The sequence below is a fragment of the Eulemur rufifrons genome, chromosome 8 (genome assembly GCF_041146395.1).
Source record: "Eulemur rufifrons isolate Redbay chromosome 8, OSU_ERuf_1, whole genome shotgun sequence".
Lineage (NCBI taxonomy): Eukaryota > Metazoa > Chordata > Mammalia > Primates > Lemuridae > Eulemur > Eulemur rufifrons.
The window spans coordinates 17,603,381-17,627,901 of NC_090990.1; the positions used below are offsets into that span (position 1 = coordinate 17,603,381).

At 54.1% G+C, this 24,521-nt stretch overlaps 1 protein-coding gene across 1 annotated transcript; it reads right to left on the minus strand.

The window, feature by feature from the left end:
* Window positions 1-10,947: 10,947 nt before the first annotated feature.
* On the minus strand, window positions 10,948-17,637 carry ZNF683 (zinc finger protein 683). The gene is made up of 5 exons (XM_069477502.1): window positions 17,511-17,637; window positions 16,661-16,865; window positions 13,867-14,558; window positions 12,686-12,814; window positions 10,948-11,296 (listed from the first exon to the last, which is right to left on the minus strand). Exons 1-5 carry the CDS (start codon window positions 17,622-17,624, stop codon window positions 10,973-10,975), a joined length of 1,464 nt encoding a protein of 487 aa, XP_069333603.1. The 5' UTR covers window positions 17,625-17,637; the 3' UTR covers window positions 10,948-10,972.
* Between the last annotated feature and the right edge of the window lie 6,884 nt (window positions 17,638-24,521).

A 24,521-nucleotide genomic window follows, 5' to 3' on the forward strand; every position in this document is an offset into this window, starting at 1 on the left:
TACTAACGCCTGCCTAAGAAGCCCTCTAAGCTCCTGCTTTGGTTTGAATATCTGCCCCTCCAAACCTCATGTTGGAATTTAATCCCCAGTGTGGCAGGACTGAGAGGTGGGGCCTTTAAGAGGCCATTGGGTTATGAGGGCTCTGCCCTCATGAATAGATTAATCCACTCGTGGATTAATGGATTAGTGAGTTAATGTGATCATGGGAGTGGCTTTAGAAGAAGAGAAAGGGAGACCTGAGCTAGCACCGCAGCCCCCTTGCCCTGTGATGCCCTGCACCACCTCAGGACCCTGCAGAGACCCACCAGCAAGAAGGCCTTCACCAGATGCGCCCCCTTGACCTTGGACTTCCCAGGGTCCAGAACTGGAAGAAATAAATTCTGTTGCTTATAAATTATCCAGTTTCAGGTATTCTGTTATTAGCAACAGGAAACAGACTAAGACAACTCCCTAGGAACTCTGTGGTAAATTTCTCTGTTTTAATCGTTACAATAACAACAACAGCAGCCATTTATTGAGAGTTTACTCTGCCAGACACCTTGCTAAGTGCTTTATGTTCATTGTCCTGTTGAATTCTCAGAAGAGTCCCATGACCTTGAGACCTCACAAAGAATAAATTATTAACACATTATAAATAAACATTTCCATTTTGCAGATGAGATTTTAAAAATGCTCAGAGAGGTTAAGAAAATTTGCTCAGAGTCACATGGCAGCAGAGTCAAGACTTGAACCCTAACCCTTCCAAACACCTTTATGTATTTATCTGATAAACTGAGTCTCTTTGGTTTGTGGGTTTACTTTTAAAGGGGGCCACATCAGTCCTGGAGGAGCTATCCACCCCCATTCCAGACTGCACTGACCAAGGCAATCCTATTCTGAGACCCCCAAGGACCCCAGAGAGATCATCCTGTTCAGTACGAGTCTCACTGCTGGCCTATCTTCAGCTCTGTTCCTCCTCTCCATAAGGCCACCCTCAAAGACCCCACCCCAGCCAGAAATGGACCCACTGCCACAACTCCCCTCCCCCATCTCCATCTCCCTCCCTACTGAAGAGCTGGTGAAATCCAGAACTTTGACCCTACCCTATGCCCAGCCATGACTCAGGTTTTATGAGGGGCAGAGATGAAAAGGACTGAGGCCCAGGGAAGCCTGACCTGACTCCAGGACCACTGGTGGCTATGACAGCATCTGGGACAGGGTCTGGGGGGCCCCGGAAGGTGGGGCTTAGATAGGTTCCATTCCCCCAGGCTTCACCGAGGCCCCAACACCCTCCCCTGTCCTCATTAAGGATGGAGCTCCCCTTTCCCAATGGAACCCCCATCCTCTTCACTGGGACTCCCCCACATGGAGCCTGCCCCCTTTGCTGAGCCCCCCAAGTCCCTGTCCTCCTCACTGAGTCTCTCTCCATTTCTGAATAATAGTAACAACCACCTACCATTCCCTAAGACCCCTTGTCCCTGACGGTGCTGATAGTAACCCATTCATTCATTCACTCACTCATTCAGTGCTAATTGTGTCAGGTGATGCACTAGGTCCTGGTCAAACTCATCCAAAGCCAACCTTCTCATGAAGGTGGTATACTAGGAGTCCAGAGATCAAAGAATCAGATGTAAAAGCAAGAACAACATTTGGAAGGCCCAGTCGGCTTTGGCACGGCAACAGGAGAGCAGCTTTAAAGGAAGCCGTTGATGATCAGATCAGATATTGTCAATGACCTTCCAACAATCAGAATTCAGTGCCTTTCCCAACCCAAACCAAACCCTGGACAACACCCCTGACAGTCACTCATTCCACAAGCATGTGGTCATTGGCTTCTGCTCGCATACCTCTAGGGCCAGGGAGGTCACCACTTGACAGTTCACCTGCCCCATCCTTGGACAGTCATAACTGCTAGAGTGTTCTTCAAACTATGCTGGAATGTGCCTCCCTAGAGCTCCCCCGTTTTGTCCTTGCTCTGAAGACATACGCCAATGACACAGGCTGCCTCTCCTGAGCCAGCAGAAGGACCCATTCCCATAGCCCTTCTTCGGGGCCCCAGACCAGAAGTGGATTTGTTGGCAGGGTGACCTGTGAACTCGGAACAAGGTGTGTGGAGCTGAGAAGGGAGAGGCTGAGTAGGGGGCGGGGGGAGTGTGGGAAAGAGCCTTGTCTAACCCAACAAGTCCTGGATTCTCCCGTCTTACCTGTGAGTCACCCCTAAACTAGGCCAAACCAGTCCACAGGCCCACATGCCGGCAAACACATGTCGCGTCACACAGGCACACGCACCGACTCAGACACCAACGCAGACCCACCGAAGTACACAGGCACAAAAATACATCCAGACGCCTTCATGAACACACAAAATCAGAGACACACAGACACACACAAACGCACACGCAGACACTCACCAAGAAACACAAACACCCAGTCACAGAGTTACAAACACAGACACCCAGAGATACAACAGATATACAAGTCACATACACGCACAGAGAAGCACACAGACACAATGACACACATGTGCACACAGTTAATTCACAGCCACAAGCTCTCCTCCCCCTAAAATTCACCTACACCTGAACATGGACACACACACTTGGATGCACAGACATCTTCCACATTCCCACTTGCAGCCCCAGCTGTGTCTTGCCCCCACCCCACATTTGCCAATCCTGGCCCAGCGATCGACCCCCCCCCCACATAAAAAATAATGTCCCTAGAAGTTAAGTCACCTGTCTCCCTCTCTAAGTGAGCCCTAGCCTCCCACCTGAGTCTGTCATTATCCACCTGGGCCCAAAATAGCCAGGAAGTGGCAGATAGAACCCCGCGTCCCCCCAGCTAACCCTATTGCTCTTCCCTTTCCCCCACTCCAGGGCCAGCCTCATCCACCCTCCTTCCCTCACTCTGCTGCCCTCCCCTCCCCATCCTCCCACCCCCCACTGGGGCATCCATGCAGGTCTCAGAGCCAGCCTGGGTCCCACATCTCCCTCTTCTTTGGTTTTTTTTTTTTTTTGAGACAGAGTCTCGCTCTGTTGCCCTGGCTAGAGTGCTATGGCGTCAGCCTAGCTCACAGCAACCTCAAACTCCTGGGCTCAAGCAATCCTCCTGCCTCAGCCTCCCGAGTAGCTGGGACTACAGGCAGGTGCCACCATGCCCGGCTAATTTTTTTTCTATATATATTTTTAGTTGTCCAGATAATTTCTTTCTATTTTTAGTAGAGACAGGGTCTTGCTCTTGCTCAGGCTAGTCTTGAACTCCTGACCTTGAGCCATCCTCCTGCCTTGGCCTCCTAGAGTGCTAGGATTACAGGCGTGAGCCACCGCACCCGGCCTCTCCCTCTTCTTTGGCACAGGACAAGCACACTTCACCCCTGCCCAGAGGACCCAGGAATTCCTGATTCTGATTCTGCCTCTCCTAGTACAATGTCCCCAAATCCACCACCATGATCACAGAAAACTCTAGAGTCCAATCAGCAACCTCACTCAACCCTCCGCTCTCTGCATGGGGTCGGAGGTCTCTTTGCAGGGCAGCCTGCGAAGTGCTTAGAGCACAGACACTGGAGGTGTAGAAACCTCAGTTCAAATTCTGGCCCCTTCACTTTCTTTTTATTTTATTTTTTTTTTTTTATTTTTTTTTTTTTTTTGAGACAGAGTCTCACTCTGTTGCCCAGGCTAGAGTGAGTGCCGTGGCGTCAGCCTAGCTCACAGCAACCTCAAACTCCTGAGCTCAAGCGATCCTCCTGTCTCAGCCTCCCGAATAGCTGGGACTACAGGCATGCGCCACCATGCCCGGCTAATTTTTTCTATATATATTTTTAGCTGTCCATATAATTTCTGTCTATTTTTAGTAGAGATGGGGTCTCGCTCTTGCTCAGGCTGGTCTCGAACTCCTGAGCTCAAACGATCCGCCCACCTCGGCCTCCCAGAGTGCTAGGATTACAGGCGTGAGCCACCACGCCCGGCCTTGGCCCCTTCACTTTCAAGTTGACTTTGGGCAACTGACTTAACCTTTCTGAGCCTTAGTTTCCCTACTGTAATTAGGTGGCGGGGCGTGGGATTCATGGGACTATTGTGGGGATTAAATAAAGTCATGCTCAGAAAACACACTGTAAGTGACAGCCACCCCATCATCCTTGGAAGCCTTCAAAGCCCCGCCTGAGACCATGCCCCTTATGGTCGTCCTACGGAAGTCCCATGTTCACCCCTCCTCACTGAGTTTTGGGGGACCCATCCTTCTACCTCTGAACCCACCAGATTTAGGAGAGTCATTTGTACACAAATAAAAAACCAGGGCTTAGTAATCTCGACGCCTGTTCCTGTGGCTGCCAACGCAGAGCCAGGTCAGGTAATTATTGCTGCCACTGAGACGTAATTAATAAGCATCCCTGCTATTTTGGCAGCTCAACTCTCTAGAGTTCAAAGCATGTTCCTGTAACCACCCCCTCCTTCCTCATCTCTAGCCACCAAATCCACTTGACAACTTAAGGCCCAGAGAGGTTAAGCAACTTGCCCCAGGACACCCAGCAACTTGGCTGGGTGCCTATTCCCAGGCTGGGTCTGTGGCCTCCTGAACAGAACTGGGGAGTGGTGGGTGTTGCTGAGGAGGAGGTGACCCCCCACCTGCCCAGCATCTCTGGACAGGCTTTCCCCTTCCTTGGGAGGGCAGGGGAGAGCAGCAGGGGTTTCAGGAGGTAGCCTGTGGGTGAAGGGAGGAGAGGAGGCAGGAGGGTGGCAGAGTCGGCTCACGCTCAGGGTGCTGAATGAATGGGCCTTGAGTTGGAGAAGCCCAGGGAACAGGCAGAGACGCAAGAGGCCAGTCTCCCCTCCACCATCACCCCACACGGGGACAGACCCCCACTCACCGTCTGCCTAGAGACCCAGGTGTCCGGCTGGCCCGGAGCTCCTGCCGCTGGGCCGCGCTGCCCTGATGCCGTCGGGCTCTCAGCCGGGGCTCCCAGCGCTGGGCGGTCGGACACCCCGTGATGGGGCGTGGCCCCTGGGGAGGCTCCCGCCAGCCCCTGGATTCCTCAGGGCTGCAGGGGTGTGGAGCTGGTTGGGCCGGTTCCTCACCCTCCTCCCCAGGTGCCTGCCCGAGCCCCTGCAGGGTGACAGTGATGCAGTAGCGGGTCCTCCTGGCAGAGGGACGTGTGTGTAGGGTCTGAGCTGCCTCCCGTGGGGCTGGCCCTGGGGTGCCGGGCTCGCCCTTTGCCCCCTCCGCCGTGGAGAAGGAGGCTGGGCGGAGCAGCACGGGTGCGTCTTCCAGGTTGCCGGGTGGCTCAGGCCTCAGCGGGATCTCTGGGGCTGTGTTTGGGGGTTGCTGACGGGAACAGCCTGGGGATCCCTGTTCCCAATGTCCAGGAGTGGGCCCGGGGAATGAGGGGTGCCTGGTACCAGCAGGCTCTGCTGAGGCCACAGCCAGTGCCAGGCTCTCGGGCCCCACAGAGGCATGGCTGGCCAGGTCAGAGGCACTGCCCACAGCTGGCCTCCGTAGGCGTCCCAGGGGCTGAGCGGGCCCCCCTGAGATGTGCTGTCGCTTCCAAATCCAGAAACCACCATGGCTGCCTGCGCGGAGGTCCCCTTCTGAGCTGCTCTGGGCTTGGGCCTGGGGAAAGTAGGAGGAGGCGTCAAGAGGGGCAGGAGCATGGTGACAGCGTCTCCCCTGCCCTCCAGGCACCCACGGTTGCCCTCCTTGGCACCGCAAAGCTGAGGAAGGCTCTGTTACCAAGCTGAGCTGCCCTGGGGAGAGGCTGCTGGGGCACCAGAGCTGGACAAAGGGGCACGACTCACCACTTCCCATGCTATACACGAGGAAAGTACAGCCCCAAAGAGGACAGGGATATAGCTAAGGTCACACAGCAAGGCAGAGAGAGCTCCCAACTCTCAGGTGACACACTGCCTCCCAGGTGACAAAGCACCAGGGCCTGGCCATGCCTCCCAAAGACTGGTGATCTGAGCTTCCCCACAGGCCTACTGCACTTTCCCAGGCGTCCATAGGCCTCTGACCCTTTGGCACCAGCTGCCCTGGGGATTAGGGGTTACGTTGGCACGCCCGCCTCCAGTGCCCATGGCCTCTGCCCGCTCCAGGCTACCAGAGAGCCTGCAGCCACCTCCCGTGGCCCCTCCCAGCCTGATTCCCACAGCACACCTGGGAGGAGGTACCTGGGCATAGAGGTGTACCTAGGACGTGAGGGAGCCAGGGAAGAGGGTTCCCCTGAAAGTCGGACAACACCTGACTTCTGTCTGCTCTCTCTTCCCCTGGGGGTTCCGCCTGGCTGTGTGGGTGAGCGCTCAGGATCCCAGACCCACATGGATGCTGCCCCCCAAACCACTAGTTTTAAGGGATGGGCTGTGTCCTTGGCAACAGAGGAGCCCAATTTGGGGTCAAAATTCCTTCTAGCAGAGGTCCTTGATCCCAAATGCCTTAATTTACTCATCTGTGAAATAGATGCAGCCTCTCATTCCCCGGGGACTGAACACAAGAGACAAAAGAGCACAGTGATCAATGTGGGGGTCTGGATCGGGGCAGCCTGTGCTTGAATCCCAGTTCTGCTGCTGCCCAGCTGCAATATCGCTTCATCTCGGTTTCCCTGTGTATAAAATGAGTGTGATATTAACAGTACCTGCCTTCTGGGAGTGCGGTGCAGATTGTATGAGATAATCCGTGCAGAGTGCCCAACACATAACGAGTCAGTTAAACTCTAGTAATTACTGATGGTATTCAGGACCAAAAAGACACACGTGACTGAGCCACTTCCAGAGGAGGCTGCTCTGCTCCTCCAAGGGGAGAACACCCTGTCACTGTCCGATTCATGGCTCAGGTCTCCACTGCAGATGGGGAAACTGTGGCCAGAAGGGGGGCCATGCCAGGAAGTGGGGGAAAGGGACTGAGGAAGGGGATGGAGCGAAGGGGGTCCTGGGAACAGGTACTGCCCCTACATGCCTCCCCTGAGGACTCCAGCACTAGGGAATCACATTTCCTGTGGAAGGTCCAGGCCCCATCCATGCTGGGCCTTCCACTTCCATTACTTTATTTCTCACGTTAGCCCTGAAGGAGGCATTATTGTCCCCGTTTTGCAGATAGGGACACTGAGGTTCAGAGGTGGGGAGTGATCTGCTCAGGGTCACATAGTGGATCAGCAGCAAAGGGAGGACTAGAACTCCACCTGTCTGACTTGTAAGTCAGGGTTCTAAGGGCCTGGCCAGCCCTCAGATCTGCTGTCCCCCGCCCCCCTTGGCTTCTCTCCTACCTTGAGGCTGACATTGCTGGTACTGCCCTGTCCCTGAGCCAGGTCAGGGCAGCTCTGGCCACTCCAAGGCCTGGGAAGGAAGCACAGGGGGAAGAGAATGAAGTTGCCTTCTCCCATCTCAACACCATCACCCCCACACTGGACCCAGCAGCCCTCTCCCCTTACCTTCTCTCAGGGCCCATAGCCCAGAAGGACAAGCTCCTAAAACATTTCCGTGGAAGGCCTATGTGTCAGCCTCCTCTCTGCTCCCTCCCCCAGCTGTCCACTCCATCCCCAGAGACAAAGAAAGAATGGGCTTGGATCAAAAATGGGGACCGGCCCTGTATCTGGGCTAGAATACAGGAAAAGGGTAGTGCTCTGATAATTCAGAACCTCACCACTTGCCGAGGCCCTCTGTGTGCCAGACTTTGCACTAAGTACTGTGCCTACGTGATCTCCTTTAAGCCTCACAATAATCCTAGAAGGTGGCTGTTAGTGCTCCCACTTTTCAGACAAGGAAACTGAGGCCCAGAGAGCTGGAGTGACTTTCTCAGAGTCACACAGCTAATGAGCCTTGGAGTTAGAACTCCTGGACTTAGGACTCCCACTCCAGAGGTTGGCTGGACATCACGGCAATAATGGGGGAAAGATGGGGAAATGCCTTGGCTCCTCTTCCATGCCCTCGGGACCCCCAACCCAGCAACCAGAGGCCTGTGCGTCAGCACCGGGTTCCCATTCCTACAGCTGGTGAGAACAGAGTGCAAGTGCACATATGGCATGTGTCATCACGCCAGCCCTGCCAGGAGCCTGTACAGCCCCTCCTCTGCCCTCCCCACCTGTGACTCACTTGTACCTCCAACCCCGCCTCCTTCTCTCCTAGTGCCACCTGGGCCTATAGGGCAGGTTTCTGCCAGACAGGGTAAAGGGAGAGGGCGTGCCTTCCAGGCGGGGGCGGGCAGGGCACTGGCAGGGTGTGGGCACCCCAGGGCACTCAGGCTTCCAGGCATAGGGTAGCTAGGCCCTCCCCTCCGCTCTCTTTAGGGTGAGAGTGCAGTACAAATTCCTCCCCTCATTCTGCCCCCACCACACCCCCTACCCCTCCTGGGTGGCTGAAGACAGCTGTGCCACGATAAGATCAGAACAAATTGCCCAGTAACTGGGCAGACACACAAACACCATGCCTGAGAGCACATGCCATGCTCTTCCAGGATACAGGGCCTGTGAGCTCCTGGGGTTCTCTTGGGTTTTCACTATCGCTCTCCCAGCCTTTCAGCTCGGCCACCCACATGGCGTTTTTCCTTCCACTCCTCCATCAGCTATCCAGGCACGGGCTTGGAGAGGTGAAGCAATCTGCTCAAGGTCGTACGACCAGTGGCACCTAGGGTTAGGAGCACTTGCATGCAGTCTGGCAGTCTCTGAAGGCAACAGAGCTTCAGGATGTGGGCTCTGGAGTCAGACTGCCTAAGCCGGTATCCTGGCTCCACCACTTCCCAGCTGTGTGGCTTAGGGTAGGTGACCTCACCTCTCTGAACCTCCATTTCCGTATCTGAATCACACGGAATACCTGCTTCATGGGGCCGCTGCGAGGATTACATGAGATAATCCAGGTAAAGCACAAAGCTAGCAGCAAATAAAGGCTGATTGTTGTTACAATCTAGAGCGATCTCCAGGTGAAGGGATGATGGGGAAAACCTCTCCGTGGCAACTAAGGGCAAACGCGGTGCAGTCTAAGACGACTCTGGAACCTTTCATACTCATGACAAAGGGACATGAAGACATTGGCCTGCGATGTGAGAATCAAAGTCCACAGGGGAGGGAGGAACTACTACATTTGCCTGTAAACCTTGGAGAGGAAATTATTGTCTGTAGGCCGCCTGCCTGTCTTACGAAATTGTAAATGTTTTAAAGTTATAGAAGAGCACAAGGGACCGTTCCACATTCACATCCCAAATCGTGGCACACTGACACATATTCTTATGCGTTCACGCTTATTCGATCAATCACTACACTCTAGCGCGCGCACACACATACACACACCCCTAGGGCCCAGGGGAGCCCCTCCCGGCCTTTCTCCATCTCCCCTCACCTATCCCCGGATGTGGCCTCCTCCGAGGTCTCCTTCCCCCTGCGCTCCCTCCGGACCCCTAGTCCGGCCAAGAGGCGGACCAGGCGGGTCCCCAGACCCCCACGCCGTTCGGCCATGGCAAGGGCAAGGCCCGGGGCTTGGGCCGTCTGGGCACCTGACAGCAGGGGCCACCCGGATCCGCTGCATTTGCGGAGAAACGCCTCCTCCGGCCGCGCCACTGAGCAAACAACCGCCCCACCCGCAGCCCTCAAGGGCGGGGATCGGACCCAGATGCTGCCGGTGCCCTGGGGCAGGGCGCACGTCCTGGAGGACACCGCCCGCATTCCGGACCGCAGCCCCTGGACCCTCCGCCTGAGCCCACGCCCCCACGCCTGCTCTCCGCCCTGGCCGTGCTACTTTTTCAGGCCTCAGGAGGAGGCAGGTGCCGACTCGGGGCGCCAGCTGGGGAGCTGGACCTGCACGAGGCGGGCTGGGAAACAGGGGCCTGGGGCGAGCAGGGCCGGGAGGCGGGGCCGAGCGAAGGGGCGCCGCCCAGGAGCAGGCGAGGCTAGACCACGGGGCGGGGCCAAGGGCCGAGAACGGGCGTGGCCTCGCCGACTGGGCGGGGCCTAACGCGAGCGGTTGGTGTCCCGCGCCGGGCTCAAGGTGTGACTGAGGTGGGTTTGGAACCGGTGGGATCGGAGCCGACCCTGCCCTTGCCTGCCATGCTGGATTCCCTAGGAGACAGCTACAACGCAGAGCGGGAATCGGGTTCAGCACCGCGGTGAAGAAGCAGCGCTGAGTCCCCACAGGGGTGCAGATGCCGCCCCTGCTGGAAGTCTGCTAGAGAGCCCCACTTGGTCTGAAAATTGCTGTCTTATTTAATAATAGCTATCATTTATTGTGATCACAGCCTGGGCCTCCTGCCTGCCAGCCACAGCCATTTCTGACCCTGCCTCTCTGCCTCAGGAGCGGGGATGGGGAACAATTTGTGCGTTTGAGGGGGTCCCCTGGGCCTACAGGGAGAAGGGCCCTCAGGAGGGTCCCCACTCCTCAGTTTCTTTGCCAGTTCTCCTCTGCCTGTACCCCTTTCCCCGAGCTCGGCACCCCGTTAGCCCTTTGCCCTCTGTGGTGACTGGTCCTAGCACACGGATGACTTTGTGCTGCTGGTCATGAGTGGACGCTGACACTTTGTGTCTCCTTCCTTGCTACCTCCACAAGGAGCACCACCCCCTGCCCCAGACATGCAGGGAGTGTGGGAGGGGGCATTGTGGCCACGAAAGAACTGTAAGACCAGAAGGTGATGGGAGGCAGCAGAGACACCTGGACAGGTGTTGGAAAAGCCATCCAGAAACAGGGCAATGTGCCCCTGCTGGGCAGCACAGTCTGCACGGCGCAGCGTCCTGGAGGGCTGGACTGCCCAACGGTGAGTTGAGATGGAGGCCTGGTCCCAGATAGGTCCCAGACAGGGAGTGGAACCCACACACAGCCGGAGGAAGATGGCTTCAGGCACTGGCAGCACAGGTTCTTCCCCACTCCAGTTGTGTCCCCTGACCTGCTCCTACGTGGAGTGTGGGGTCTGGCAAATACACGGTGGCTTCCCCCTCCACTGTTGAAGTTTAGGAGGCCTCAACTCATTAGAGAGAAACCTTTTAATTATTTCCCCAGCCCCCTCCCCAGGGCAGTCCTGGCACCGCCACTCAGGCTCGCTGCTCTTGATTTCCCTGGGATGTCAAGGACACCTTGACCCTGCCCACATCCCAGCCCATCTCTTTCTCCGATGGCACCGCTACAAGATCTAGTGCTCCCTGGTGCCATGGGGGAGGGTAGGCCAGAGAGGCCAGGGGCAGATGGGTGTGAGCCAGGCCCCAGGGCCTTGGGGCGTGCAGCCGATGGTGCAGCTTCAGGTGGACGTGCTGGGAGAAGCGACTCAGGCAGATGCTGCACTGGAAGGGCCGGGCCTCCGAGTGCAGACGCAGGTGGGTCTTGAGGTTGCTGGAACTGCTGAAGCGCTTGTGGCATGTCTGATGGGAATGCGGACATGAGCTCTGCCCTTGGGGACTCAGGAGTTCTGTGCCACCTCCCCATTTGGGAAACACCCCACAACATGAACCCCTCCCTGTTCATGCAGGCCCGGAAGCTTTTCCTGATGCTTTCTCCCTGAAACCCACAGTGACTGCATATCAGAGCCAGGCAGACTTGGGTTAGTGCTCTGCTACTCTCTGTGCAAGCTTAGATAAGTAACTTCTCTTTGAGCCTTCTTCTCCTCATTGGTAACATATGATTATTAATACCTAGCCTCGGCCGGGCGCGGTGGCTCACGCCTGTAATCCTAGCACTCTGGGAGGCCGAGGTGGGCGGATCGTTTGAGCTCAGGAGTTCAAGACCAGCCTGAGCAAGAGCGAGACCCCATCTCTACTAAAAATAGAAAGAAATTATATGGACAGCTAAAAATATATGTAGAAAAAAAAAATTAGCCGGGCATGGTGGTGCATGCCTGTAGTCCCAGCTACTCGGGAGGCTGAGGCAGGAGGATCCCTTGAGCTCAGGAGTTTGAGGTTGCTGTGAGCTAGGCTGACGCCACGGCACTCACTCTAGCCTGGGCAACACAGTGAGACTCTGTCTCAAAAAAAAAAAAAAAAAAAAAAAATACCTAGCCTCATAGGTATGGGGGCTGAATAAGATAATCACGTAGAACCCAAATGTGTGAGTCTGCAGCTTCTGTGGAGGTAATGAACTTTTACTGGTGGCTGCCACATGGAATTGGTTTCATGTAGTCTTCCCCAGAGGAAGCCTGACTAAGTACTAGTACAACTCCTGTATTATAGTGAGAAAGCAGAGGCTCAGAGGAGTAAAGCCACTAGCCAAAGGTCACACAGAAAGTTGGAGGCAGATCTAGGATTTGAACACAGGTAGCCTGATCCTGTAGCCCAGACTCAGCCACTACACTGCTTTCATTCTGCCCCTGTAAAATTGGGAAAGAATCCTTGCCCTTCTAACCTCCCAAGGGATGTGGTTGGGCTCACAGGAGGAGGGAGCTAACATGGATCTAATTGTTTTCCTACTCGGATACTTGCATACACTACGGCATTAACTCCTCCCACAGCCCTGGGAGGTGGGTAATTGGTATCCACTCTCCAGGACCCCCAACTTTCTTATTCTCCCCCCACAGACATCCATCTCTATTCCCCCCCAGGCCCTGGGAGGGACCTCCAACATCACTCATTCCAGGCTGAGAGGGATCATTTTCACATACACTGGACTCTCGGCAGTGCCCCCCCCCCCATTTCCTCTTTCCTGTCTCCGTTTGCTCAAAAGGACCGGGCAATGGAGGCTGCAGGTGCCATCCCCCCAGGGGCCTAGAACTCCTCACCAGCCTGCAGGAGTACAGGGGAGGGGGAGGAGGGTCTCACCGGGCACTCGTGAGGCCGCTCCCCAGTGTGCACCAGGTGGTGCTTCTGCAGGTGGGCAAGCTGGGTGAAGCTCTTCTGGCACAGGGTACACTGGAATGGACGCTCCCCACTGTGCACACGCAGGTGGACCTGAACCAGGAGTGGGAGAAACGCTGCCAACTGCCCAGAGCGCCCAGCAGGGCCTGGGGTCCCCTCCGAATCTCTTGCCCACTTCCCTGCAGGACCCCTTGTTGGTATGCAGGCCCCTCAATCCCCTGCCTCTCCATCACCTCCCTCCAGGCCTATCATCCCCAGGATACTCCTCTTTCTGCTGACCTGCAGGGGAGATGGCAGGGTCCCAAGGCCTGGTAAGGGGTAACCCTGGTATACCCTGGAGCAATGCTATTCAAAGCGTGGTCCACAGACCAGCAGCATTGGTATCGCACCTTGGGGGCATGTTAGAAATGCAGATTCTCAGGCCCCACCCTAGACCTGTGAAATCAAAAACTCTGGGCTAGGGCCTAGGAATGTGCATGTTTACTAGCTCTCCAACTTGGTTTGAGGCTTATTAAAGTTTAAGAACTCCTGCCCCACTGGATACAGTAGGGCTGTCGCCCAGTAACCATAACGATTCCTCAACCTTAGCGCAGGCCCGCATGCGCAGAGCTTCCGGTCCTTGCTAACACACAGAGGTGCGCCCTCGGACGCCCCCTGCTGGGAGATGCGGATGATGAAGCCAACAGCACGCGTGCTGGTTTGCGGGATCCCACTTGAAAAAAGCTGATTGTCAGGGTGTGATCTAGACTCACCAAAATCTATCCATTCTCCTATCAGACCATCAAAAAAAATAAAGCAGAGGCTTTACTGGGAATCCAAAAGGATGGTTGTCCTGGAAAGGGCTTTGCACTAGAGGTTGAGAGACAGATCAAAGCCAGACACCATCATTAAATCAAAGTAACCTTGGGCAAATGCCCATTAGGAGCCTCAGTTTCCCCATTTTTAACTTAGATGAACTCATAGACAGTCTTCTAGGGTGATGAGGACTTTGGTGCCATCTCAGCCTGTTTCTCCACCCAAACGAACCAGGCTGCCCAGGGCCCTTCTAGCTTTGAGGTCCTTGCTCCTAGAAGCAGGTGGGGGGTAGGGGGTGGCATGTCACTGAAGGAGGCTGAGGGGAGCAGCAGAGCCCAGGAGGCAGGTACCTTGAGATTGGAGAGCTGCCCGAAGCTCTTGCTACACACGTTGCACTTGTACAGGATTTTGCCATTCTCTTTCTTCAGCAGGTAAGGCAGTGCTGCCGTGCCTGTCTGGGAGCCCAGTAGGGCCCTCTTCGCTGGGGTCACCACGCCAGCACACTCCAGACCTGGGGAGTAGCTTGGAGCAGCTCCAGGGCCTGGATTCTGGGCCTGGAAGGACAGGGCTTGGCCAGAGGCTTGGCAGGCCCCTGGGTCAGGAAGCGGGGCATCTGTCAGGGTGCTGGGGTACCTAGACTCATTGACTGTCATCAGCAAGCTGGGCACAGCCATGGTGGGATAGGAGGTGTCTTGGGGCAGCATGAAGAGGTGGGGATGTTGGACAGAAGGTAGGGCCCCATAGGTGAACAGGTAGCGTGGAGGCAGGAGAAGTGGGTGCCCAGGGTAGAAGGGGTAGAAGTGGAATGGGAGCTCCTTGGAGATGGGGGCAGGAAAGGGGCAGGGGCAGAAAGCCAAGGGGCTAGGGCCCTTTCTATTCTGCCAGGGGGGTGGAGAAGAGCTGTTGTGAGGAGAGAAGGCTGGGCAGAGGGTCCCCTTGTCAGCTCTTTCAGGCTGGCTTCCCATCTTGTCCCTGCTCGGTGGGCACTTGGTTGTGAGTTTCTCATCGGTGGAGCTGGCATGCAGCACCGGTGGCTGGTGCTCTGAGCAGGAAAAGGAAGAAGGTCAGGACCCCACAGCCTGGGGTAAAGTTCTGTTCCCTATCAAACCTGCCCAGCTCGGGGTTGGGAAAGCTCCAGCCTGCAAGCCTGCTGGGCAACTTGGGCAAGCTGCCTCCCCTCTCTGGGCTTCAGTTTCCTGGTCTGCAGGTGTACTTGCCAATGAAAGCTGCTAGCATTTCTTAGTGCTTAACAATTTCAGGGGGAGAAAATGATTCAAGAAGCCTATTAGACATCCAGGTGGAAAAGTCAAGTGGATAGATGGATAAATTGGTTTGGAGTTTAAAGGAGATATCTGAGATGGAGACAGAAATTTGGGTTCCATGGGCCCAAATGAGACCACATAAGGGTGATGCTAGATCTGCTGTGGCAGCCGCTGGATACATGTGACTACATTTACATTAATTAAAATAAGTATAATAAAAAAATGTAGGCTGGGCACAGTGGCTCATGCCTTTAATCCTAGTGCTTTGGGAGGCTGAGGTGGGAGGCTTGCTTGAGTCCAGGAGTTTGAAACCAGCCTGGGCAATATAGCAAGACCCCATCTCTACAAAAAGTTTTAAAAATTAGCCAGGCATGGGCGCAAGCCTCTAGTCCCGGCTACTCGGAAGGCTGAGACAGGAGGATCGCTTGAGCCCAGGAGTTTGAGGCTACAATGAGCTGTGATCCCACCACTGCACGCTAGCCTGGATGACAGAGCAAGACTCTGTCTTTAAAAAAAAAAAAAAAATTAAGTTCCTTAGTCGCTCTAGCCACATTTAAAGTGCTCAATAGGTATATTGGACAGCACAGGTATGGAACATTCCCATTAGGGCAAGAAGTTCTATCAAACAGCGCTGCTCTAGATGAAGCGAATAGGGGAGGAGAAGAGGCAAAAAAGAGGAGAGGGGAGGAGAGAAGGAAGGAAGAGAAGACAAGAAGAGGGGAGGGGGCCGGGTGCGGTGGCTCACGCCTATAATCCTAGCACTCTGGGAGGCCGAGGCGGGAGGATCACTAGAGGTCAGGAGTTCGAGACCAGCCTGAGCAAGAGCGAGACCCCATCTCTACTACAAAATAGAAATTAACTGGACAACTAAAAATATATAGAGAAAATGTAGGCTGGGCACAGTGGCTCATGCCTTTAATCCTAGTGCTTTGGGAGGCTAAGGCAGTAGGATCGCTTGAGCTCAAGAGTTTGAAGTTGCTGTGAGCTAGGCTGACACCACAGCACTGTAGCCCAGACAACAGAGTGAGACTCTGTCTCCAAAAAAAAGAAAAAGAAGAAGGGAGGTGAGGGGACAGGAGAGTAGAGGGCTCTGGGCTGAGCTCTGAGGCACGAAAATATTTAGGAGGTAAGAGAAGAAGAGCTAGCCAGGGAAACTGGGATACAACAGCAGTGAGGTAGGAGTAAAGCTAACAGCAATAACAAGTAAAATACTAAAAAGAAAAAACTATTCAAAAGTAGATTGTCTGCTTGAGCCTCATTTATTCACTCACTCAGCTCTACTGAGTTGTTTCACTCTGTGCTCTGTGCTGGGGTCCCAGAAATAAAGGACACAGCAGGATAGTCCTTGCCTTCCAGGGGGTCACAGTTGCTTAAGGAAATGGTATATTATAATATTACAATATAACAAACCTAGAACATAGGTATAGATGAGATCTCGCTTCTATGGATGAAGAGAGTAAGCCTCAGGGATGTGCCCACGGTCATAGAACTAGCAAGGGTAGAACCAGGACTCCAACCCCTGTTCCCTGACTCCCAGTCCAGTGCTCTTATCTTTGAAGAAAGACCCCGCAGCTCAGACATTGTAAGCAGACAGAGCACCATCCCCACCCCCGTGTCTTCGGCTATGCCAACTCCAGCTCCCAGACACGTGCCTGAGAAACCCACTGCCCACCTCCTCCTCTGGCTCAGGTGTCACCACCTGATCGCCCCTTGGCACCCTCAGGCCAGAACTCCAAGACCAAAACGTAGAAAGAAAGTGCACCTGAGACTCTGTCATCACCAGGAACACCGTGTCCCGCCTACCTCCCATCCCCAGACCTAGCAGCACCCCCGCCTCCAGCCTCCACCAAGGTGCAGGTGCAGCACCGTGCTCCGGCCTTACTCATGCTTAAGGCGTCCTCTCTGAAACCCTGTGGGACTGCGCCCAGGGGTGCCGGCTGCAAGGTGCACAGGTATAGGTCCAGGCCCTGGGGGCAGGCCAGCAGGGAAGATCTGGCCGGTGCCAGTGACAAGGGGCACAGCCAGCTGGCACAGGACGGGCCATGAGAATCCACTGTGTCTGGAGGTGGCCTGCAGGCTGAGAAGACCTGGAGGGCAGGGGGCAAGGGGCTTGGGGGCTGGTGGCTGGGACTCCATGGGTCCCTTGGATGCCACCACCCCTAGTGTGGTTTCCAAAGGGGAGAAGAAGCTAAGACACTCCCCCACCCCGTATCTGTCACTCACATGGCTTCCCCTTCCCTCATCCAAAGATTTCTTTCCCCAAGGACTTTCTCACCGGCTGCAGGATTGCCCTCCCCCGCCCCCTAGAACCCTATCCAGCCCTGTTCTCCCCAACCCCGCCTCGACCACCCTGGTCCCAAGTGTGTCTCAGACCACCCGCTGTGTTTTGAATGGAGCCAAGGTGAACCTACAGAAAATCCCCATCCAAGACTGTCAACCCCACAGGACAGCCCTGAGCCCCCTCATTGAGACCCAAAGCCATGGTCATCCAGCCACACTTCTGCATGGGCCTTCCCCTCTTTCCCCCACAGGAAAGTATGGAACCCGGGCACGGGGAGAGGGTCTCTGGCCCCTCAAGGGCACATCCCTATGATGTGTCTGGGGCAGGAGGTGCTGAGTACCAGGGAGGACGGTGATCTAGGCCCCCTTCAGACATTCCCCTGCTTCCTCCTAATGTCACCTCCTACCATAAGCAGACTACCCACAAAGATAAGGCTGGGACCCCACCTTACCTGGTCACCTTGGCAGAGCTGGAAGTCCAGGCTTGGGGACAGAGAGCCCCCTGTCCCCCCCAAGGCCTTGGTCTTGTGGCAATAACCCAATTGAGCAGCTGGTTTTCCCTTCATGTCCCCTCTACCTGCTGGGAAGACAGGTGAGTCACAGGTGAGCTGTGAAAGTCCTCCAGATAGGAGTCTGGGTTCTAGGACTGGCTTTCCCACTAATACGCTGTGTGACCACAGGCCATTCACTTCTCCTGGCCTCAGTTTCCCTATCTGCAAAATGGGAGGGCTGGACTGGTCGCTGTCTTAGTGCTGACATGTGGAAGCCCATGATGCTCTCCTGCTAGGTGAGAGAAGGAGATCGAATGCAGACTAACCAGTCAGGGGAGGAGCAGAGCTGTACTGAGAGAAGAGAGGAGGGTCCTCGTGGAGGTTATTTTCAAGTGAGCTCAGAGATCTGAGGGAACATTCCAGATTCCTCAGGGTCACCAAGAACTGAGGGGCCACCCCTTCTGTGCTGTGAGATGTCCCTGCCTCTACCAACCAGAGGCTCCCCACCAAGGGGAGTCGCGCATCCCAGCTCACCCAGACAGCTCCTCTGGGCAGCTGTGTACACTCCCGTCGCCCAGAAGGCCCAGGCTCCGCGCCTTTGCCATGAACAAAGCCTGAGTGAGCCAAGAGTCCCCAGGGGCCCTGACTGGTCCGATGGGAGGATGCTCTGAGAGCTCAGCTATCTGCTCACTCAGCACCTAGCTCCTCTGCCATCCTTCACTTGAGGCCACACGGCACAGGGGTCACCTCAGCCTGGCAAATGCCCCAAGACCCCATCCCTGTCCCTTCAGTGACCTCCCTTCCCTCCTTAACCACAAATGCCCTCAGACCCTAAAACCTGCACCCGGTTTCTCAGCCCTCCAAACCCTTCTCCCTTCCCTCTCCCCTGACTCCTCCCAACCCCGCCTCAGGTCTCAAAACAAATACCTTGGCCCCTGAGGGCCGCTTGCCGTGAGCTCTCCTGGCTCTGCAGCACTGCTCCGGCTGGGGAAGGAAGCAGGGTGGGCAGGCGGGCAGCAGCTGCCTGTGGCTGAGGTCCCATGGGTGTGAGAGATGACAGGAAGGTGCTACATTTGAAGATGCCACAAATAGGAAGAGGGGGGCGAGCAGGCAGCCCTGGGAGCCCTGCAAGATGTGACAAGGGGGAACCATTGCCCAGCCTTTGCCCCCTGCAGCAACTCTGTAGGCCAATGCACAGGTTTGGATCACAGAGAACTGGGGCTGTTGGAATTTCGGGACATGTGTGTATTGGGGGTGGGAAGGGTGTTACCTCTGATCTCAGAGAACCCAGATGGCTGAGCACGAGAGGGACAGAGCCGGGCTCAAAGGCTGGAGGTGGGGTCCTTCTGGGGATAGGGGCCGAGCTGAGATGGAGACAGGCATTGTTGATGACAGCAAAGACAGTGTTGGTGACAGGCAGGGACAGGAACAGGCAGGGATGGTGACAGAAGAGGCAGAGATGGTTGCAGAAACAGGAACAGGCAGAGACAAGAACAGGAACATAGAAGGATATGGAATGAGGCAAATGGTGTCCCAGAGCAGCAAACACATCTTCTTCCTCTTGTTTCCATCTCGGATCTCCTGATCCTGAGAAAGTCTATCCTCTGATCCGGATAGAAAGCTGAGGCCCCAAGAGGGCAAGAGATAATTCAAGGACACAGCAAAACGGGCGTGAAGCATGACTAGATATGAAAAGGGAGGCCTCATCAGCCAGGTCGCGGCTTTTTAGCCTGAGCGATTTCATTATTCCTGTGAGCATGACAAGGTGCGTCACCCCCCGGGGACTCACACAAATTCTAGTGTGTCCAAGTCTGGTCCAGGGGGACAGAGCCCCACCCAGTCATCAGTCTCCACCCCAGCCATGCCACCCAGGTGACCCGGAACAAACGGCCATCTCGGACTGTCCACCACGGCTGGGGCGTGTTGCTGCTCTTCCTCTGCCAGCTCAGCCCTCAGAGCTGCCACTTATGCCCGCAGCTGCCTCCATCACTTCCCACCACAAGTACTTGCCCACATGTCTGTGAGCATCTCAAACACAGGGACCCTTGTCAAATTATTTTTGTTTCCCATATAGACATGTGTTAGGTTTTTGGATGAATAGCGTCTGAAACTGTTCCCCTACGTGAGTCTCGAGGGAGCAAAAGGCATCTTCCGATACAAAAGCCAAAGTGGCTTCCTACTCCCTCCCCAGCACAGATGCTGGCACACGTGGACTGGGGCGATCAGATGCCCCCACCCAGATGTGGATCAGAAGCCAGTGGCCCTGAGGTGGCAGGTCAGTGGCCACACTGCCAATGCTGTGGTGCTACGTCCAGCTTCCAGGGCAGCAGAGGAAAGAGAGGGGATCAGAGAAGGCCGCAGAGTCCTTGCTGGGCTGGTCCTGGGATGTGATATTCGGCTCTGGTCCGGGCTCCTACCAGCCTTGGTTTATCCACCGTATTCTCCAAGCCCGGCCCTCCAGCCTTCTGTGAGCTTTCTCAGCATCTTTTAAATAAATTCCTTTTCTGCTTAAATCCCCCGAAATGGTTTCTGTAGCTTACAACCAAGGATCCTGCATTATACATGCCCAGAACAGAAGATGAAGCTACAGGGCTCAGGCTGGAATATTCCAAGGATCAGAGTGAAGAACTACCCTTACGAACCGCTCATATCATGTGCCTGGCACCATGCTGGCAGCTTCATAAGCGTTACCACATTCAGTCTTCACAATATGCCTGTGTGGTTGATTTTATTATTCCCACAATCAACAGAAGCTCAGAGGGAGTAAGCAGCTCACCTGGAGCCACAGAGCAAGTAGCCGAGAGCTCTCTAATGCCAAACCTCGGACTCTGCCACTTCATGGCAATGTCAGCTCCCCGAACCACCACACCCACCCCTCATTTCCGCCTCTCATGCTGTCTTCTGGCATGCTGTTCCCTCCCTCCCCAGCCTCACCCCCTTCCCCAGTGGCCCTGCCGGTGTCCTTCAGGTTAATGGAGGGGTTTCTCCCACGATGCCACTTGCAGTCTTAGTTTGCCAAAACTCCACTCTCCAAAAGTTAGAACCCCTCCACCCCAGACTCCCAGACCATAAGCCTGTCCCCCTCCAGTCTTGCTGGGAATCCAGTGAAGTAGGGGTCGCTGGGCTCTGAAGGAAGATTCCCCCACATCCGAGACAGACCCTCACATCTTTGCCTTCCATCTGCAGCACCACCCCCTCCTGACATCACACTCTGCACCCAACTCTCAGAACAGGCTGCATAACCTCTTGGTTAGAACCACAAAAGGAAATAGTCTTGGAGATTTCCAGGTCGCCAATCCTGAAAGTCCCCTGGCTTGGCTCAGAAATGTCCCGGGAGGTGGGCTGAGGACACACTCCCTCAAGTTCCCACACGGAACAGCCTCTACCTGCCAAGCCCTTCCTTGTTCCCATCTCCCGGGTCCCTGGCAGATCCTCTGTCTTGTCAGCCTCCATGCCTTGTGATGTCACAGGTCTAACTGTGATGTCACCTTGTCCCAATATCCAGGGAGGTAGCACAGAAGTAGGTAGGGCCATGGCTTTCTAAGAGGGGGCCTGGGTACATGCCCAGACCCAGATGAGAGACCCTGGCTGAGGAAAATCATGGGTGACCAGAGTGGGCTCAGGAAGTGCCCGTGGAGGGGAAGCAGGGTGGAGCTGCCTCCAAGGCTGGGGGGACATTAGGGAGGCCTCTGAGGGGAGATCGCTCTGGAGTAGGGGACAAGAGCTGGAGGGAGTTGGGTCCTCAGGCTTCTGGTGCTCACTGCACACTTACTTTCTTCTTCCTTTTGTTAGTTGCAAAATAATACCTACTAGTGGTAAACATTTCAAACAGCAAAGAATACAGAAACAAAGGATGAAAGCTCCTCCTCGTTCACAATTTCCCAGTGGTCAATGGGAACTGTTCAGTGTTTATCCTTCCAGCCATTTTTCTATGAACCAACAAACAGGTAAATGGATTTTTAAAATTTTATGTCTATACAACCATGAGAATATCCAATACATATTGCTCTGCCAGGTTTCCTATTCAATGATCTGTTGTGGCCATCATTTCATGCTATGAACATACATATCCGGCTCCTGCTTTTCCCTGACTATGTCGTGTTCATTGCAGGGTCGGACATAATATGTAGCATTTTCCTGTTGGTGGACACATGGGTGGGCTCCAGTTTTTCCCTTTACCATACAAGGCTAGCAAGGACCTCCGTACAGAGTCAGTACACAGAGTGGTTAAGAATATTAGCTCAGACCGAGCAAGGTGACTCACACCTGGAATCCCAGCACATTGGGAGGCTGAGGCGAGAGGCTCACAGGAGTTTGAGACCCATTTGTGCAACACAGTGAGACCCCCATCTCTACAAATAATAGAAGAATTAGTTGGGCATAGTGGCACACGCCTGTAGCCCCAGCTCCTTGGGAGGCTGAGGCAGGAAGATTGCTTGAGTCCAGGAGTTTGAGGTTGTAGTGAGCTATGATGATGCCACTGCCCTCTAGCCTGGGCAACAGAGACTGTCTCACCAAAAAAAACCAAAACCAAAACCAAAGACAAAAAACATTATCTTTGTTGGGTTTAATCCCAGCTGCATGACTTTATAGCAAGTCACTTAACCTCTCTGTGCTTCTTTCCTCATCTGTCAAATGGGGATAATAATAGTACTTGCCTCATAGAGTTATTTCCAGGATTCCTCAAGATAATTCATGTAAAACCCTTAGGATGGTGCCTGGCCTAAAGCAAGCACTGATAAATGTGGGTGACGGTCGATATTATATGTCTAGTTAGGCAAATATCTGCAAGACAGCTTCCAAAAAGTGTTACACTGTGATGGTTACTCCTGGCTCACTTTGCAAGATCAGAACTTGGGGAGCAGACTTAGAGAGATCAAATACAATCAGTTTCATTGCTTTGTCCATTGACCCCTTCCTGGTAGCGGGGTCACACTGCTCTCATCCAAACGTCTGGCCCCTACTCCCGTCCACACACCACAATAATATTAATGATAGCTCTCGGCATACGAACCCTCACTGTGTGCCGGGAACCGTGCAAAGCTCTCCAACGTGCTTTGTTTTGCTCAATGGGCACGATGACCCTGCAAAACGGATGCCATTATTCCCATTTCACAGGGAAGAACACTGACAGAGAGGAAAGTGACTTATTCAAGATTACATGACCCCAAACTGGAATACATGGAAACAGAGAGCAGAAAGGTGGTTACCAGGGGCAAGGGTGTGTGTGTGTGTGTGTGTGTGTGTGTGTGTGAGGGGAGTGGGGAGATGGAGGTCCAAGCGTACAAAGCTGCAGTTATGTTGGATGAGTAAGCCTAGAGATCTAACGCACAGCGTGAGGACTATAGTTAATAATATTGTATTGCATACTGGAAATTTGCTAAGAGGGTAATTTTAGGTACCTTTACCACACACACACACACACACACACACACACACACGCACGGTAACTATATGGATATGTTAACTTGTTTGACTGTAGCAGTCACTTCACTATGTGTGTGTGTATATATATATATATATATATATATGAAAACATCATGTCCTACACCTTAAATATATACAATTTAAAGAGAATCACATGACCCAAGTTGGTGCTGTGAAGTCCCAGAGAGGAAGGATTGCTCAGGGAGGGATTGCCGGGCCTTTGAAGAGGTGAAAGGGGCCACGAAGTTGTCATGGTAGAAGGGGCCATAGGACCCCCAGAAAAATCAAAGTGGACAGAGACCCAAATTAAGGATTGGGGAAATGAGGTACAGAATTAGCATCTGGCACCCTGCAGGTAATTTTCATCCATTCATTCACTCACCCCTTCATTCATTCACATATTTACTGATTGCCAACTATGTATCAGGCAATGGACTAGTTTCTGGGAATCTGGCCCATAGCAATATGACCCAGACCTTGAAGTTTAGAGCCCAGCTATCAGAAGCTTACTGGATGTTGCTGAAATAGAAAGTGATGTACACACAGCAAAGCTTACTATTAGGAGGCTGGGGTTGGGGGAGCGCAGTAGGGCCAGGGGGTTGGGCTGGCTCATGCAATAAGAAAGGGAGGCAATGGAACCACAGCCAGAAGCCCCACTTCCTCCCTGAGAACCTCAAAAACTTCTTCAACTTATAACCACTGCCACCTCCAACCTTGAGGCCAGCCAGCTGACTTCTCAACCTGCTCAGTGCATGGGTCCAGGAGCTCTGGCACGTGGACATTTTGAAGGGTACCAGGTAAGGACTCCAGGTCAAGAGGGGGTCTGGGACCATCACTGGCTCAGAGGGTTAAGGACAGGGCTGAGTGTGGGGTTGAGGCTGCTGTCACCTGGCTCTGCTCTGTGGTTGACACCTCCCTCCCTCTGCCTGACACCCACTTGCTTATCTCCCCGGACTGCCCAGCTGTTAGTCTGTCAGATGCATGTGAGTTGGCACTTGGCTTCACACCCCAGGGTGGGGAAGAGATCTTGAGATAGGGCATGCCAGCTCTCACATTTGCAGAAGGGGCCTGGAGACTCTTGCATCTTCTCCTGCACCCACCTGTGCCCTTCCCATCCTTCTGAGCGCAAAACTGCAGATATATCTTCAAATGACATGTGAGGTCATCCCACTCACCCTCTCATCTCAACCATTCCAAGAGGATAGGAGATAAGCAGATAAGCAGGTCACACTGCTAGGATTCAAGTCCAATAGAACAAATATACTCTTAATCACTATGCAAAACTGCCTGTCATGTACACGCATATCCTTTGCAGCCTGGTGTGAAACAGGGAAAACTTGAAGTCCACCTGTATGTCCACCCTTGAAGGAATGCTACATAGTATGTACATCCCTGCACCAGAATACTATGCAGCCAGGAAAAGGCAAGAGGTAAATTTATTCAATGACTTCTGTATGCCAAACTTCTCTACAATCATCTCAATTAATCTTCCTCAAAATTCTCCAAGGTAAGAATTATCAATGTCTCCATTTTATAAAAGAGCAA

Coding starts and splice junctions, on each gene's coding strand:
- ZNF683 (XM_069477502.1), bottom strand. CDS start 17,624: ATGAAGGGAAAACCAGCTGCTCAATTGGGTTATTGCCACAAGACCAAG. Junction 16,866..17,510: donor AGCTCTGCCAAGGTGACCAG/GTAAGGTGGGGT, acceptor CCTGCCCTCCAG/GTCTTCTCAGCCTGCAGGCC. Junction 11,297..12,685: donor AGCGGCCTCACGAGTGCCCG/GTGAGACCCTCC, acceptor CATTCCCATCAG/ACATGCCACAAGCGCTTCAG.